Raw genomic sequence first — 18,215 nt, 5'->3', positions numbered from 1 at the left:
CAATTCTGACTTTTTTTTCATTTGAGTGCTATCAATCGATAAAATATTATTTACGTCTAACAATGCATCTCGATACTCTGTGGACATCGCTTCATTATTTCTGCCGCGAATTTAATCCGTCATTTTCAATTTGCGATAATTTGATTTGCAATGAAGTTCACATAAAGCAAATAACGGATAAAACAGTCGAACAGTACAATCTGTTCATTTTTTATTGTTTATTTTTCGTTATTCAGAACTTGCAGTCTTTCTGTTCGTTTCGTTCGATTTTCGAATTCGTCGCGTTATTCTCGTTTGTATAAATACGTCGGCGGAAAACCTGATTGCACTCAACTCGTAAAATACTAGTATTTTTCTCGATGTTTATTTTTTTCTGTCACATCAATCGGCGTATAAAATCTAACAAGTTTTATCTCTCCGCTTATCTCTCTTCGCGGTTCTCTTCGTTTTGTCGTTGATTTTTCACGTAAATGTTCAGCAATTATTTCCCGACAATTAATGCGTTAGAACTATATTTATTTCCAATTTTTTCCAATTTTTTGCTTGTTAATTCATATCGAATTTTAAAAGATATTATCGTATATATATATATAATTATCGGCGAAATTGCGACAATTTTTTAGTTTGTATTCAATTGAAAATTAAAATGTTTATCAAGCTGTTGAAGATAAATAACGTACTCGATCATATGTTCCATTTAAATCTTTATCTTTTTGTAGATATCTACAAATTTATTGAATTAATTAAATAATATGTATTTCTGTTAATTTGCTAATGATTATGTACGTTTTATTAATTATAATATGCAGCATTTTATTTTTTTTTCGCAATTTCAATGATATTCTCAATTTGCTCGTTCATTAATTTTCTCTCGATCGGATAAAGTAGATGATACTTTGAGATACATATATATGCGATGCTGTCAAAATCTGTTCATCGTAGTTAGTCGATTTCTGAAGAACGAGATTATTATTCTCACACTAAGATCCATTTTCCTAGACAGCTATATTGCTTACTTAGCGATCTACACCACTATTCTTCGAAGTCGTTCCAATATCCATGTCCATATTACCTTACCATTCTATTTATCTATCCATCCACACACGCGCGTTCTCTCTCCGCTTAACCTCACTCTTGCGCAAGGAAACGATTTCTGTTCGCGACGGGGTTAGAATGGATTCGGCGAGATTAGGCAGGTAGATACCAGCAGGATTTAGTCGGGAGTGCTCGCAGGCACGAGGAAGAAGAGGGAGACGGAGGAGGAGCGAAAACGTGACGCCGAGGAGAAAAGGACAGACGGAAAGAGCGGTGTCGTATGTAGTGAGCTTTTTTACGAGCAGCTCCACGAAGCGAAGTACGTTTACGAGCTTATGGCTCGACGTGCGCCGACCATCGGCGGCCGACAGCGACGAGAGCACAGACGACAATGTTTGTAGTCCGAGCACGCGTCCTTACCTGCCAGAAGTCAATTTCCTCCTCTGAGGAAGGTCCCTTCCCCGCCGATACCCTGGGGAGGGAGCTTGTCTTCGTCCTCGTTGTCCTCTTGTCAAAGACCGTCGCTAGTTCTCCTTTCTTCTGTCCCTTTTGTAATGTTTCTCGGTGACTTCGAAACTTTTTCTCTCGTTGAGGGTTTCCATCGTTTGTCAGTTTAATAAATTCGGCGATGTAGTTCGGTTTTAGGCGAAAACTGCGGTTTTAGGTGGCTTTTCGCAACAGCAATTTGTACGGATTTCCGGGCGAATACGATAAACACAGCAGAAGGGAGGGTAAAATTATAACTCGATGCACGATATATTAAGCTTTCCATTACGCTATCTATTATAAATTCGCAAAATTATCTTTAGTCTTAAAAATTGTTGTTGAATTAAATTGATAAGATATTCATATCATATTGTATAAATGTTCATATAAATCATAAAAATTTATGTTTTGGACTTATGTTTAAAACAGGATATTTACAAGAAAGGGCAAAATTTTTGAAGAAGTGATATTTCTTAGCGATTTGTGAAGCGATTTTTTTTTCTTGTTCTAATATAAACGCTTTGCTTTTAGATTCGAAGCTTTTTCTTCTCCATTCATCTTCTCTTGTTTCCTCTCTTAGAAGTAATGCAATTCCTCCAGTATTCTATTACTAATATTTGAGAAACTAGACCTTATTTCCTCGAATTTATCTCCCAATTAGAACGCTATCGCGCTCCGCGACTTTACAGTTGCTTGGACGAAAATTCCCCGTTGCCCCAGCGGGCATGAAACCGTCGTGGCTCCGCCGTCGCCGCCGTTTGATTTATCGCAAAATTTACCCCGCACTCCCACGGGAGGATACTGGCTCGGGACGACGTCGTCGTCGGCGGATGCTCTCGCGTGGATTCCTAATAATCTAATATGCCGCGACCTGAGTGCAATTTCATGCCTCCTCGGTCACGTGTGGCGTAGCACTCCCTCTCTATCCATGTGTGATCTGAGAGTGTCGTATTCACCCTCCGCTCTTCCTCCGTCTCCTCGCATCGTCTTCCCTGTTTGCCACTGACGGACTGGTTACCTGTATGATCATAGTGACCGCTGGTGACTGGAAACCTGGAAATCCGATAACGGATTAAATTCTCCCCGCGGCGACGTAACTAACGTATCTGCTTGTATGGGAAACGCGCATTAATTGAAAATCTAATTGTAATTTGGAGGATGAATCTTTATTGGACGATAATATCATATATCATATATAACATCTAATTTTATTTTACATTTTATTTGATTTTGTTTCTTTAATTTTGTCGAATCTTTCATCTTGTGTTTCTTTACGAATAAAATTGAAGATTATATAGATACGTGCGGATTGTATCAGTAATATCGTTTTTTTTTCTATAAATAAGTAAATAATAATAATAGTAATAAACACGCTCGAAATAAAGATATCCAATTCTTGTTCCGGATCTATCAATTGGGTAAGTGAGTCAAGAATGAAGTCTATATCGAGCCACATTTTCGCTCGCAATCACGCGGACTCTTTCCGGATTCGACGCGCGTCGTGAAGCATTAAACGAACATGTATAACGCGGCGGATACGAGCCTCGTACCGCTTCATTCTGATCGGCTTTTATGCGCTTTACATGCACGCCGCGATGGATATCTGCGTGCACGGCTCGCCGCGCGCGTTAGACGCCTTCCATATTCTATTCTATTCTGTCAGTACGAGATACCCAATCTGCAGCTGCACGCGAGCGTGCACGATCGACCGAGAACTCGATTCCCTTCCTCGCTTTTGATCGTTGATCGTTTACATCAATGTCGACAGGATTTTTCTCGAGAGGAACATATGCTCATTGTCACGATTTTTGCTTATTTTGAGGACAAGCAACAAAATTGATAATTTTTTATGTTATAACAATGTTTTTTATTTTATATTAAGTATTTTATAAATTTAGCGTTTATTTGTTGCATAGAAAAAAGTCTTATACATATTGTTTGTACAAAATAAAATTTAAATTGATAGATTAATATAGATTTTTTTACACGACATTACTGAGAGGTTTTAATTTAATCTTCTTTTCGTTCATCGAAAAATTATATGATTTTCTGCGAGTTTTCATGACGCTCATGGATTTTTATCTCTGAGAATCTTTCTCTTGCGCTAGAGGACAGCATAGAATAAGCGGAGAATGAGGCTCGTATACGCGTCCGAAAGGATACGCTTGAACGATTTTTACAAAGGAACGAGCTTAACCGAAGCCACTTGATCCAATCTTTTCGGATATCAAGTTGTTCCAAGAAATACTTCCTCGTTTTACATCGGATATTAACGTGGAATACGCGCGATTTATTGCGCGATGCTATGCGCCGGAAAAGCACGATATGCACCGAAAAGAGGAATAAGTCACATAGGAAATTATTTATTCGCGCTTTACTCGCATTCGTAATTTTGCTTGTATTGCTGCGCGCGTGCGATAAATAGCATTTTAATCTTGCCACAGCAATATGCGCGACATAGCAGATTGATATCACGCCGGGATTATTTACTCGCGCGTTTTACGCGCTCCGAGTTTATTTGTTTTCGCAACACATAGATATACTTTTATACGCAGTACATACGATTTTAATGATCCCTTTATAACATTATCTCCAATAGAAACAAAAATATTCCAAAATCTTGTGTGAGAAAACTTATTATTTTTTACACTAGCACGAAAATTATTATTTGATTGCTTTTATTGCGATTTACCATTACGATTTTTTAAACGATCGATTTTTACAACAAAATTTAACGCAGACATAATAACGCACAATTTTGCGTAATTCTGGCTACTTTATAAATTAAAAGATGCTGATATTTCATTATCAGCTTTATATACTTCTTTTTATATGATATAATATAGTATCGGCAATGTGATTTTGTTATCGGAGAGGTATGCTTTCGGGTTAACTAAAGCGCGCCCAAAGAAACTCGGAAAAAAATTCGGCGAGCGCACGCGAAGTTTTTAAAAGTTCGCGTCGACTCATCGCGCGCTCTCAACTTCCGGAGTTGTAATAATTTATGAAATGAACTTCTAAAGAATTTATTTGATTCGACTTCGTGACTTTGCGTGATATTACCGCAGTAAGATTAAAGCGATATTGACACGACAGCAACGCAGCGAGAAGCACGCGATGATGTCCAGTAGTGGCGACAGATCGTCCTTTTGTCAGGCTGCGCCCCTAACTTTCGGTCGGGCTTTAAACTATTTTGACAAGAGTGACAAGACATATTCGCGAAACCCCGCACAGCCTCGTGTAATGCTTTAAATTGGTGTCTCAAAGTGGAGCGCGCGGGTCTCGAGGGATGTTCCTTGGCTTACGCGCGAATCATCTGTGATGCCTTGCATTAACTGAAAATTTTGTATAATACGTAATACATGCATAAAAAAGAATTAATGTTAATTGTTTAATGAATTTCAACTGTAACTTTTTAAACGATTAATAATTACAATTAATTACAACATAATCGATATTTTCCTATAATAAAATTATTCGATGGATAATTTTAAAAATTGACAGCACTCGTATGGCGCAAAGAAAGCGCCTGAAGTTTCTCGATCACTTAAAAGAGCAGCGGGATACATCGCTTCTTGTCCGTTTAGTAATAATTAGAGGCGATAGTTCGGCAAGATAGTTAAGGTCGTTACCTCTTACTTTAGCCGTTCCGATGTTGGTCAATTTCTTACTTCTCCGTCCTGGCGACTTTGCGGAGGCGCCTCACGGAAAACTCGCGAAACCAATTTGATAATATCGTTGTTCGCGCGCCGCTACGCTTCCCCCATGGTCATGGCTGCAGAAACAATAAAATTACACATATACATACACACACTTACACGACACACACATGCGTGCGGATGTGAGCAAGCGAGCTGCGCTCGCGGAGCTCCTGGGACAGCCTCGCCGTCGTCGTCGTAACCGTTTTCTGCCTTCCGTCTTCGAAGCTGCCAGCGGACAGAGATGCCGCGCTGACGCTGAGAAATGGGAAAAGTCACTTTTCTACGTTCCTCTAGGGCCGCTCAACCGCCACGACACGTGCGACCCGAATAGAGATATTGTTTCCGAGATAAATCTGTAATTTTCAACATAAATCATCTAGTTATAGCTATAAATAAAAAGATATGCATATAGATATGTAATAACAAACGATGTGTAAATAAGCGGTTAAGATTTGTAATATTATTGAATAAACGGAGTTATTCTATTTTTTTCATAAAAATAACATAGAAACAATTTTAGAATCGTCTGGTATTTATGGAAGCATTTTATCCGAGTTGATAGACTAAAGAGATGCATTGAATTTTCTGGCAGTGTGTCCCCTCTTTCCCATCACAGAGTAAACGTATTCGAGAAGCATTACATTACGAAAGTGGTATACCGGGAAAACTCTTTAAAAGAAGTGACAAATGGATGCGTTACGATCTATGAATATTCATCATGTCAGTATGCGGATAACGCGGATGGCGGAACAATGTTTCATTCTTCAAAAGTACATCGCGTCAACGATGAGATGTGGAACACTATATGTTAGAGATATTTTGTTGGATTCGATTCGCGAAACTTGTGTGCCAATCAAACTGCAAATCGCTTATCTATAATATTTTGTTCGTTGAAAGCAATCGAGTAAAATATCGAGATTTTGTTGTGGATTGTTATGATACCATATAACAATAACAGGATATAAATTTAACATCAGACGCATTTTGCGAACAATTAAGAGTTTATTGCGGATTAAACGTATTTGATGGATATAATTTTGACCACTCTGTAATTCGCTATTTTAATAAAACCAGAAATGATTTTTGTGCGATAAATAAGAGGGAACACAAAAGGGAGGGAAAGGTTTCTCTTTTAATTCTAAAGATGCAGGTTAGGTTACGAAGTTTATGAAGCGTTTGTAGGTTTAATTTCGAGTTTGGAAAATTAAAGTACACCGTGTCTCCTCTTTGCTTTATAACTCCATAATAATTTTATAATTAATTTTGTTTCTACTTGTTCTTACACAGTAATTATTGGATTGGGCGGGTAGTAGCTCGTCGAGATCTTTAGGATGCCTTAATCACGTTTATTAGACCCTGAAAATTCAAGGAGCGTATAAAATTCATACTGGAACTTGGGCGGCCAACAACTCGGCGGAACTTCTTGATAAAGATAGCGCTGCTTTCTCGCTGCAATTTCCATAACTGGCAATTTTTAGCGGGCTTGAACGCGCCGACTTATTCTTAACCGTGCGCACTAATTACCCCGGATAAAATAGATGGGTCTCTTTCTTTGAGCACGAGTAAATTATTTACTTGATCGTGGATTTCCGATTGTTTCTTCGCTTTTTTTTGTCGCGATCATCTGTAATTAAAACATCAAAATTGAACACTGGCTCTATATAAACACGTGATAGGTCTTCGTTACACGCGGTCACCGGGTTTTTTTCCCCGAAATGCTCGCCTCGATACACTTCGGTGCATTCAATCAATTCGACGCAGTTCGTTTGTAATTCTGTATAGGCTAACAGACGAGCCTCGATACACCGCGCTAGTGCAATTAATCAGTATCCTTGAAACGGCTTTCTGTCTCTTTCTCTCGAATGTATATTTTGGTCTTTCACTCTCTCTTCCTTTCATTCTTTTACCTTTACGCTTCTTTCTCTTTTTTTTCTTTTTCAACCTACAACAAGCAGCAGGCGTCGAGCGTGCGCTTAACCACCTGTACTTCGAGTCGATGTTTCATACGCAGACGACCCTTTTCTCGACTCGTTTCCTTGAACCCTGGTATATCAGTCATATCGCTAATTGGAATTCGCTCGTGCGATCTACGTAATGTCTCGCGCGGCATACCAGCAATTAAATATGCGTTTAAGGCGCGAACCGTCAGCTATGCCAGGCTTTTACATTAGAACGAAAGTTTCCGATCTTTCTTTCTTTTTTTTTTATGTTGACGGAAGTTGCCACTCGTTGCTTATTTAACGTATATATATGTCTCGAAAAATTAAATTTGCGAATTTAATAGTTTTTTTTAACATTGGAATAAAATAAATGTTTTTCTCTACAAATATAATTATAATATCTCCGCAATGGTAATTTATTATCTATTACTTACTCTTTATTTAGAATAAGAAAATCTTTTCTTTTTATATCTTCTTTTGTCGTACTTTAAACTTAACTTTCAGTTTAAAAAGATTTCATTTGCGTGAAGAGTAAAAGAAGTTAGCGCCAGTTTAACGCTTTATCATCACGAATGTCGTTGTCATTGGATTTGCATGGAATTATTATAAAAGAAGATTTGTTTGAACGTATTCTCTTTAAACGCAATTTTAATCAATAAATTACATATCTATGGTTCGATAACATATTTCCATTAGCATAAGAGACTAATGTGTGTGCACCGAGATATAAAGATATAACTCATTATACATATACATATATATGTATATATTTTTATATATTACACACACGCACACGCACACGCACACACACATTTTTCTTCACAAGAGAGGCAGGATGCGATACATATACCTCATGAATCTCATGATGATGCGCGTGTCACGCAGAATAGGTTTCCGCGCTGATGCTTTTTAATTGGCGCGCGGATGTCATTGCGATTATATGAAAATAAAATGCTCATTACAAGCATTTCCATTAGTTGGAACTGTTTGCAATGAATGTTTACTAGAGCTTGAATAATATGATGTAAACATATGTGTCCGATGTTTTATGTATTTTATATGCTTACTTTTCACAGCGCTGATAATTTATATCCATGACATTTTACAACTGCCGTGGGATTTAATGTTTTATCAATGTCGCAATAAAATCGATAAGTGGAAATTTGCAAAATAAGATCAAGATATAACAAGGCAAAGTTTTTCTTCGCTTAAAATTACATTACACAAATTATATATAAAAGATAAATCTTCTTGAATAAATAACATAACTGCTGCTTGTGTGTGTGATATTGAAAAAGAATTGAATTTTACATGTTATGATTATGAAAAAATGAAAGATCTATATTGTAATGTTACATATCACTCATTGTTATAACATTAAAACTTATATGAAAATATCAGATTAAATACAAAATGTAAAAATGTAAAAGCGCAGACATATATGCAATACTTTTGTATTGTTAGAAAAATTGAATTATATTATGTAGCTATAATACATTGGAAATTTGTTGGAAATTTATGGCAATTTTATGCTAATAGAGACAAATTGAAACTCGTAAAGCTGTGATTTGTAGTTATATGTTTACATTAACAAATTTAAATTTGCGTTGAATAATTTTTTATTCTAACGCGTCCTCTCGCAAAATGTCACGAACGCTCGTGCCTCCGGACTAATCCGCTGATCAATCCGATCACGGTACTCCGGCCGTCACGTAAGTGCATGTGCTGGAAGTACTCAACGTGCACAAGTATTCACCATCTGCACGTGCATCTCGAAATCAACCGGGAAACGAATAACCTGAAACTGTGGTGGTGCGGTCGCGGCGGTGGCGCACGCGCTACCAGATAGCGGGAGACGAGGGATGGTTTATCTCCCCGGCGCCATAAACGTTGCAGATATTATGGATAGTGGACTGAGTTACGGGCCAATATTTCTTCGTAATTATTCTACGCCGCGCTCCTACGTAACGGGAGAGATAGCATCGCGGAGAGGAGCCAGGTATAAGGGCGCTTACGCCGCGCCACCACCTTCCTTCCGGATCCTCGTCGGGTCATCCTCCCTCCTCCCTTTGCGCTACGTCCGAATTTAGATCCTGTTTTTTACTACCACCCTCGTACGTGATATCGGATTTTTTCCACGACCCGCGATCAGCGTAGTCGATTTATCGGTGTCGTTTGTATGCTTTACCGACGGCCTCGTCTCGTGCATTGTTTTATCCGCTCCGTCGTCGTCGCGATCGGAGAAAAAACGGAAAAAATGAGAAGCGTAAATCTGTTTTAAAGAAGCTTGTTTCAATTTTCGAATATTGTGCAACATTGACAACTTGTAATTATCACAATTACAGCAATTCGAAAATAATATTCTGTGATATACATTATCTATTCATTAAAATCGTGCGCGATTATTTTGCACAATGATTTATGAAGTTTTTTACATGTAAGACGTTCTGCGCATATATTAAATCCAAAGTGATTTGATGGCTCTATGAAAAAATATTGAGAATTGGAGCAACTATCGAAGAATAACTAACATTTGTATGCGAAGAGTCTCATCGGCACTTATCGCCATTCCTTAGAAAGATTTTTCGACGATGTTTCCGCCAAGCGTTCATTCGTAATGAAAGTCGTAAATGAGGGGAAAAGAATACTCCAGGATAATGAAGGCTATATATAGCAAGGAGTTTGCGCGTAATTGTTCGCAAAAGTGTTTTTCTTTTCTTCGGGAATCGACCGGCGAAGGAGGTTCGCCGAAGTTAATTCCTCATTATTTCGCTACCCTTGGCGACGATTAACGAGGCCCCCTAAAATTGCTACAGAAGGTCGGCGATTATAGATTCAAAATACTCCCTGCATGGAAGATCTATATACGTATTATTCTTCTAACGATAAGTTACGGAGTTTTGCGCAACAGTGTTTTTTCAATTTCTGCGCAATCGCCTAAATGATATCATCCTATCTCCAATCTCGGCTTTGGAATCATACGAATCTGACGGTCGAATTTTATCATTATAGTTTTTTCAGGGGGAAAATTAGTGATTTTTTTAAATAAAATTAAAGAAAATTATAGACACATTATAATTTATAATTAATTATATTATTTATAATTAATATTGCAATATAGTAAGCAATATATTAAATAATATTATTAAATATCCATTCTCACAGAAAATTAATTTTCAGAAGTAAATTGCAAACTACGTAAATTTTCCCTTTAACGTTTGTTTCATCTACATGACTTTTAAAACACAATTACATGCTTTTTCTTCGTAATGTTTGTCTGTTTTTACGCGCAATTAAGTTTTCCGCGTTTATACTTTTCACTTGCTCGTTCTAGAAATAGCTTTGTTCAAACCTCTATCCAATTATATTCTCATTAATTAAACTCGATTACGTTATCAATTTTAGTTGATTGCGAATGCCACATCTGACGAGTGTTTTAAAAGTCGGGAAAAATTTGTTTTTGTCTGATTATCTGAATGTAGCTCGTTATTGTAACGGAGCGTTTACCGCACCGATTACGTGCGCATCGAACTCCGGAGCTTCTCGTATCTGCAACATGAAATTGTAGCAACAATAACGCTACGAGTTAGCCGGCGTTGTTATTAATGAAAACACGCTTTCTAAAACGACAACGTATAACTTTGTTCGTTCCGCACTATTGTATCGGGTTATTACCAATCGATGGAACAATAGAATAATCTGAATTAATGAAAGTATTTCTGAATGTGGATAATTATTTTATGATTGTAATTTTGAATTGCTTTTTATTTGCTGAACAAATTTTCTCGAGTTAATCGCCTGATTTTTAATTATAGACAATAGAGCGGCCGGATTTTTTCGGATTACTTATATATATATTTCGTGCAGTATGCAAAATACACGACTACTGCAATCGTTCAATTAAAAAACTTTTCAGAAGAGTAAAAATTATTTAGATAAATGCCGGCCGAGCGTTTTAGGTAAATATATAGATTATTTTGCGAGAATGATCGCGTTTACATTCAATTCATGGATTTGTTATTTTTGTTTTATTTTTTAGTGCCCAACGCACGCAAACGAAGTCGTTTCGTGAAGTTTGGTTCAAAAGATTCGATTGCATGCGGTGCGGGCTATTTTTTCCGTGTTCAGTTTTTCCAAAATGAAATACTATGGCCAAGTTTAATTGGAAATATTCGATCGCGTTTGTATTAGCACACACCGCCACGGGAATAACATAAAATGCTATTATAAATTTTATCTTGAAAAACACATTTAACTCCTTCGGGATTTCGGATAAACATTATCTATCTGTTAATACGTATAATTACAAGTTTATAATACGCACGATATTCTTATGCCGTATACTGAGCTAATTAATGGGAAATTACATATTACATTTGGTGGATGTTTCTCGGAGTAATGTGAATAAAATCGGCACACATTTACACACAAGTAGCTATTATTCTCTGGTCGCGTGTTATTATATTTATATTACTATAATAAATACAAAATTGATTGAAACTGTTTCAATAATTCGATTTAGAGAAACGGCTGATTTATTCTACAAAAAAGAGAGAGAAACACGCATACTAGAATATGCATATTTTTATTTTTACGTTTTACAATTTATTTAATACGTGTAAATTGTAAATATCATTGAACGTTGTATTCAAATTATATATTTGTGCTTTCAGGATGGTCCGCATGATCGGCGATGAATTCCTCACGGAGGAGCGGGACCGAAAGTACTACGCCGATCACTACACATGCTGCCCACCACCTCTCTTCATCATCCTCATCACCCTCGTGGAGGTGAGTAGATCGAGTTATCCTACCTCGTAACGAGCACGCGGCATACGCCGGATAATACGCGCGCTTATCTGCTTTTTGCTCTTCGATCCTCACGTTATTCTCGATCGTGATTATAATACAATTTTTTACGAGATTATTAGTGCGTACAAATTTAAACGACGACTACAATTATTAATCGCTTATTAATCGCGTTTATTAATACGTGCTATTTTCTTTTACCTTTATAGCCTTTCATTAGTTTTTGGATAATTTTTTGCTGTCACGTCTGTTATAGTGCTGAGGTTTCGGATATTGAAGTTTATAATTTATAACGAGCTTAGAGATACCTACTTCTCGTTTAGCCTGCAAATTTCTGTATGTTGTACTGCTTACGTCTGCTTTGCAGATAGCGAGCATTTTAATTAAAAATACGTACGTGACGAGATTTATAGCATTCACGCGAATCTTTACGTTACTTTCGCAATTTTACGAACCTTCTTTTCTCATTTGTATATTACCTTACGCTTTTAATTGCTTGGTGCGTGCATTAATTGCGACAATCTTCATTTCTCTAACGTTTTAGCGTAGATTCTCATTTCTTATGTACGTACGTTTACGATATCGTATTACATGTTCAAAGATTACAGTTTGCCCGGAGGGAGCAGTCTAATATTCTTTGTGGTCAAAGAGTTAACCGCGCCTGTAAAAGAGTCACGCACGCTCGCCGTGCGCGTCGTCGTTCCCCATTATTTTCTACATTTTCGCCTAGATGAATAAGTGAAATAATCGTCTCTCGTCTGTAACGAACGCGCCAGATATTTACGCACATTATCTCTTCCCTTTGATCCCCTGACTAATATCCGTTTTGAGACCATCTTATCTGTTCCTTGTTTTTTTTGTCCCCGCGCGTACTAATGATCATTCTTTCACCCTCTTTTTCTTTCTTTTTTTCCCTTGTGACACGCGCGGCGTGAAGATCTTCGGGACAGATTTATTCTGCCGACCGACCTCGTTAGGCGGCGATTTTAATCTTCCGTAAAGTAATTCGATACTCGTAAGCCACCCTCGTTATAGTAAAAGCGCTCTCCGATACGGGCGAACACCTTGATGCGCAATAATGCTAATTAAAATTGCGACAGGTTATTATGTCATGGCTTGGGCGTCCGATGGTGTGCTGTTATAAATATTGATTTAATAGAGATACGCGGTAGCATCAAAGGACGGCCGGTACGCGCGCGCACGTATATCGAGTCATTATAATAAAAGCGCACTCACGTGCGAATCTCTTCTCTAAATTATTTTTGTTAGATTCTGCAGGCCATCAGGAATATAATGAATACACATAATTACTCCACTCTCATATTATGACCTGGCGCACGGTAAAATTTTAATGAAAACTGTATTATAGAAACGTTTATATTGAGCGTTTCGGCAGCATGGGAAATGAAGCGTTTGTATTTTTAAATGAGCTCGATACGCTTCGAAATTCGTTGCGCAATTTTATTACGACGAGCTCGATAACTGTAAGCGTCGAATGTTTGGAGCGTGCACCGATCTATCACTCTTCGACACCCCTATTCTCGATCTTTTTCTTATCAATGCGCATGATAAAATATGCGATAATTTACGCAAATTACGAATGCAACACGACAGCTTTTTTATGACGCGCGATATCACCGTTCCTCCATCGTTTTTTTTTTGTCTTGTCAGCCGTCTTGGCGGAACGAACGGGAAGACAACGTAATTGTCTTCTATAATGAGCGACTAGTGCGGGACTTGCAAAGTCGCATGACAATGTTCCTTTGAGCATCGAGAACGTGCAACCGTGTTTAATAAATTTTTAATGATCACGGTTTGTGCATAATTTACGCGTATGGACTGCAGCGCGCGACGTTGACCGCGAACGCACGAACAGCATTCTCGAAATTCAGATCTGAAGCTCACAATACCATTATTAATATCTCGGGCCGGAATTACGCGCTCTAACTCGCGTATGTTCATGGTCAGCAATATATTCGTCGTTATAATAATAAAATTAACTCGACCGTAACTAATGCCGAGTTGGACGGGAGTGAAACGCGAGAGAAAAAAAATACAATAAAAAATTTTTTCGTATTGCCTTGTGTAATTTTCACAGAGCATGATTTAGAATTTAAAAAAAAAAAAGAAAAAAAAGAAGAAAAAGGCTGTATATAATGCTGACGAATGGATTTTATGACGACACTGTCGAGTTAATTTTTTTAATTATATTATATTATATCATATTAATTTAAAAAATTACAAAATTGAAACTCTATATATCTTTAATCAAAATAAAGAGAAATTGAATGTCTTTTGTAACTAACGAAAATGAAGAGAAGTTTATATATTTATAAATAATTTATGAAAAATATGTTAACTATAAAAGATATATTTAATATTGGAAATTGCAAAATTGTAACGAACGACGAGCGCGACCAGTTACTCATGAATTAAAGCTACAGACTAATTAAGTCGGGTTTCAGCCGGCGCGCGGTCCATTTTTCTTAATCGCTCATCGTTTCTTGATACATCGATCGCGCGTGATCGGAGCGCAAGCGTATCTGGTTTGATTGCTCGGTGCGCGAATACTCGCCGATCGAAGTGCGCTCGTTAATTAAATCTCCAAGTACCTCCACGGTGTAAACTGCAATCGCGGAAGTGACATGTACGACCACCGGGATAAGATTCGTCCTGGGGTGTGGTATAAGTGCCCGCGACGTACGACGTGAAAGAGTAAATTGATATCAGTAAGTCCTCTAAAAGGGTACTTAATTGCTACTGCTCAGTCGTCATATTTTATGATTTAATTTTAATTAAAACGCAAGTATCGCGCTTCTTTTTAGCTCTGTTAAAAGGTTGCGCATTCGTAATTTCATCCGGAGGCTAAAATTGGATTTTAACTCGCAGTAAGCAAAATGCAAATGAATTAGGAACAAAGAGAAAAAGAAGACTTCGCGACATTGCCAATGAGTAAATTGAGTTTGTTTAGATATGGAGATATTTATATAATTTTTAAATATTTTATCTGTTTTTAGGCGCTTTTTTTTTATTAATTTTTTTGAAGTCTCGCTTTTGCGAGCTATCCTGTCATATTGCACGAAGTCAGGGAGGAAAAATCATTCCTTTCGTTCGCTCAGTTCGCTATGAACTTTGTGATTCGCCAGTCAAAGCATTTTTCGTTAATTAAATTCCCAGGTATTTCGTGTCGTAAGCATTGATGCTGGTGATATACCCGAATTGCCGTGAACGAGACGCATGCTTTGTCGTTGGAAATTGCAATCAAGGAAAATTCGTAATTTTAGATAACTTAAGATAATTTATTCTCCGCAACTACATTGCACGCATAAAGTAACAGTGAAGTTCAATAATGTTACGGGAATTCACGACGGTATAAATAATGCTAAACATCTCGCCTTTGTCAGGACGAATTAAAAACGTAATAAATATTAATTAGATCGCGACGTAATAATGAAATTCCAATTTATGACACGCGTGATTACATCAGGATGCGTCTATTAACTTCATTCGAAATTCCTTTATACTTATATATCAGATCATTATTATTTCAACGTATAAAATTAAATAAAAAAATGCAAATAACATCGAATGACTTTATCTATATGCATGGTACGCGTATATCAGCTGCGACTGTAGTTTATTTGTCGAGGAATTCTACGCTAATTAAATCTGCAAGTATCGTAAGTGCAGCGTGGAAAGCGATCCCGGAAGCGTCGAACCGCGCACTGCTACCGGATGGTTGCGCCGTATACCGGCACACGCGGGATAAAGCGTCCGCCTCGCTATCTTGTCCGCCGCGCTGAGTACAGCAGGGGGACGAGAAGCTGAAATTTTAAACGGCTCACGGTTAATACCCATTAGCGACTGGGTTAATACATGAATTACATGATTCACGCGCACCAGAGATTGTCACATTCGGCTCGATTCTATAATTATAATTTATCGCTCGTACGCGATCTTTCCACCTGACTTCCGCCTCGCGCGTACCCGTAAAAGCTCGCGTCACTCGCGATGGTGCGCACGTACCTATATACGTATTGGCCAGCGACGTGAATGTGCGTGGACTTTTGAAACATAATTCGCGATTGTACGTTTTATTTTATATATACTATTTGATATAGCATTATTACACATTGGTACTTTACATCTTTTTCATTAGATATTAGATGCTTTCTACGTTTTCTTTTTACTGACATATTGAAGGTTTGTTGTTTATATGGCTCATTTGTACAGTTTCGCCTTTAGTTTATCGTGATCCGGAATCTGGTTCTATTAAAATCGAATTTGAAAAAGACCTGCAATTTCTCATGATACACGCTAATCTCTGTGCAATATAAAGTTTATGTTTTATTCTTTCTCTTTAAAATTGCGATAATTTTCTAATTTTCTAGCAAATACTATGAAAATTGATCGATAGTAATGTACATATAGGAGTAACTTGTCCAAGCGGTATACGTATATGTATGCATGCGTTGGTAATACATTCCGGCTTGCGTAGATTACAAGCGGCGATTTAAACACGAGTTATCCCACGTTACAAACGAGCCGAACGATTATTACTTATGCGCGACGTATCATAATTTCCGTGACTATACTATTTTTCACACTACAATATCATCGAAATAAGATCAGCTATTAATTTTCCGCTCGGTCGGTCGCCCAATGATGACTTGCGAGAGATTCCAGAGATAGTAAAAGTGGAAAGTAATGTAGATAAAGAAAGAAGCGACGACATTTGTAAATCAAAGAACATTACGCAGAAAAAATTTACCTCTGTAATCTGCAAAGCACGTTATTATATAGTCAAATATTAAAGCATTTTGGTACATTGGATTTGAATAATAGAAACAATTAACAACTAGTAGATAAGAGATGTATTTTTTAATTTAATTAACATAATTTTAAAACTAATCCAATTTCAATTACTAAATTTTAAAATAAATAATTACTACTGAAAACATGAAATTGATGAATATCAATTAACCACAAAATAAAATTTTAATTATATTTTTTATGTAGGAACAAACTATTCTTTTTATTTTTGAAATATAGATCCGCGGTTTTTTACAAAATCTTGGAAATGTGCTTTTTTTCGAATAAATGCAGGAAGCAAATAACTTCACGGTTGACTTATCTATATACTTCGTAAAATTACTTTTCAGTGATTAATCCAGAACGTTAGATTTGCATAAGGGTACGTTAGAATACGCGGAAACTGGTTACATAACGCAATTTATAGAAAACTATTGCAATCATAGTTGCATCGAATTATTAACATGTGAATAATTTTTTTATTTCGCGCTGTCATCGTCCACGCGGAATGCCTTTTTTTTTTACTAATTGGAATCTTCTTTTCAAGAAAGCTTAAGCACAAATCGATAATAGACAGCTATTTCACTAATTAATGCTGATGATATAATTGATATTTTCTCCATTATTAGATATCACTTTTGTATCTCGTGGCAAACTCTTTTTTTCATCATTCGTTTCTTGCTTGTTGTTTGCTTTTGTAGCCCTTTGTAAAACCAATTAATAACTTGTTCACGTTTTCATCACACCGCCTATTGTAATCGACCGGTGCTTTTATTATTAGTTTACATGCACCTTTAAAAATTGAAACGCGAGAATACAACCTGTGTATAAAGGAAAAAATATAGCTAACAGACTCTAGCAAAAATTCAAGTTTGTTTTGAATTAATAGAAAAATTGTGTATATTGCATTTGGAGATATTTTTGCCGATAAAAAGATATTTTCGTTCTTCAGTCTTCAGTCCACAATATTAAGTCAAAAGACGTATATTTTTGTAAAATTACTAGGCATTTATTGATTCACTTTTAATTAGTGTTGCGAATCAAAATCAGATCCTATTTTGACTAGATTCGTTCTTGAGGATGCACTACAGTTTTACAACTATGCGCACATGGAAAATATATTGTTTACGCGATAACTACCGTTGTTCGTTTCTACTCTGTTTGCTTACCACCATATTTCGCGGCAATGAGCACGGCGCGAACTTTTATCTCGGCCGTCGGTGATGTATGGTCCTGGCGTCGCGACGCTCGCGCGTCGTCTCGTATATAGTAGATCCAAGGTGGTCCATATAGCTTCAGTTGACGTCTCTTTCCTTGCGCGGGTGAGTCTCTCTCTTTTCTGAAACTTCCTCAGTCGTCTTTCAGAGTCTTCTGCGGCGCTTCTCGCAGATATAGCTTCGAGCAGATTGGAGTAAAATTTATGTATGACATT

The 18,215-nt window shown here is 37.1% G+C and overlaps 1 protein-coding gene across 3 annotated transcripts in view; it reads left to right on the top strand.

Moving 5' to 3' along the window:
* Stet (stem cell tumor) overlaps window positions 1-18,215 on the top strand; it is a 374,089-nt gene that overhangs the window by 254,860 nt on the left and 101,014 nt on the right. For all 3 annotated transcript variants that reach the window (XM_077407423.1, XM_077407422.1, XM_077407424.1), the window contains exon 6: window positions 11,836-11,953. In XM_077407423.1, the coding sequence (XP_077263549.1) occupies window positions 11,836-11,953 (118 nt within the window). The remainder of the gene's footprint in view (window positions 1-11,835; window positions 11,954-18,215) is intronic.

This window comes from Temnothorax americanus, unplaced genomic scaffold, assembly GCF_048541705.1.
Source record: "Temnothorax americanus isolate GAGA-0224 unplaced genomic scaffold, ASM4854170v1 Scaffold22, whole genome shotgun sequence".
Taxonomy (NCBI): Eukaryota; Metazoa; Arthropoda; class Insecta; order Hymenoptera; family Formicidae; genus Temnothorax; species Temnothorax americanus.
Note: the sequence above shows the minus strand (reverse complement) of the source record. Positions and strands in the feature narration are given on the sequence as shown.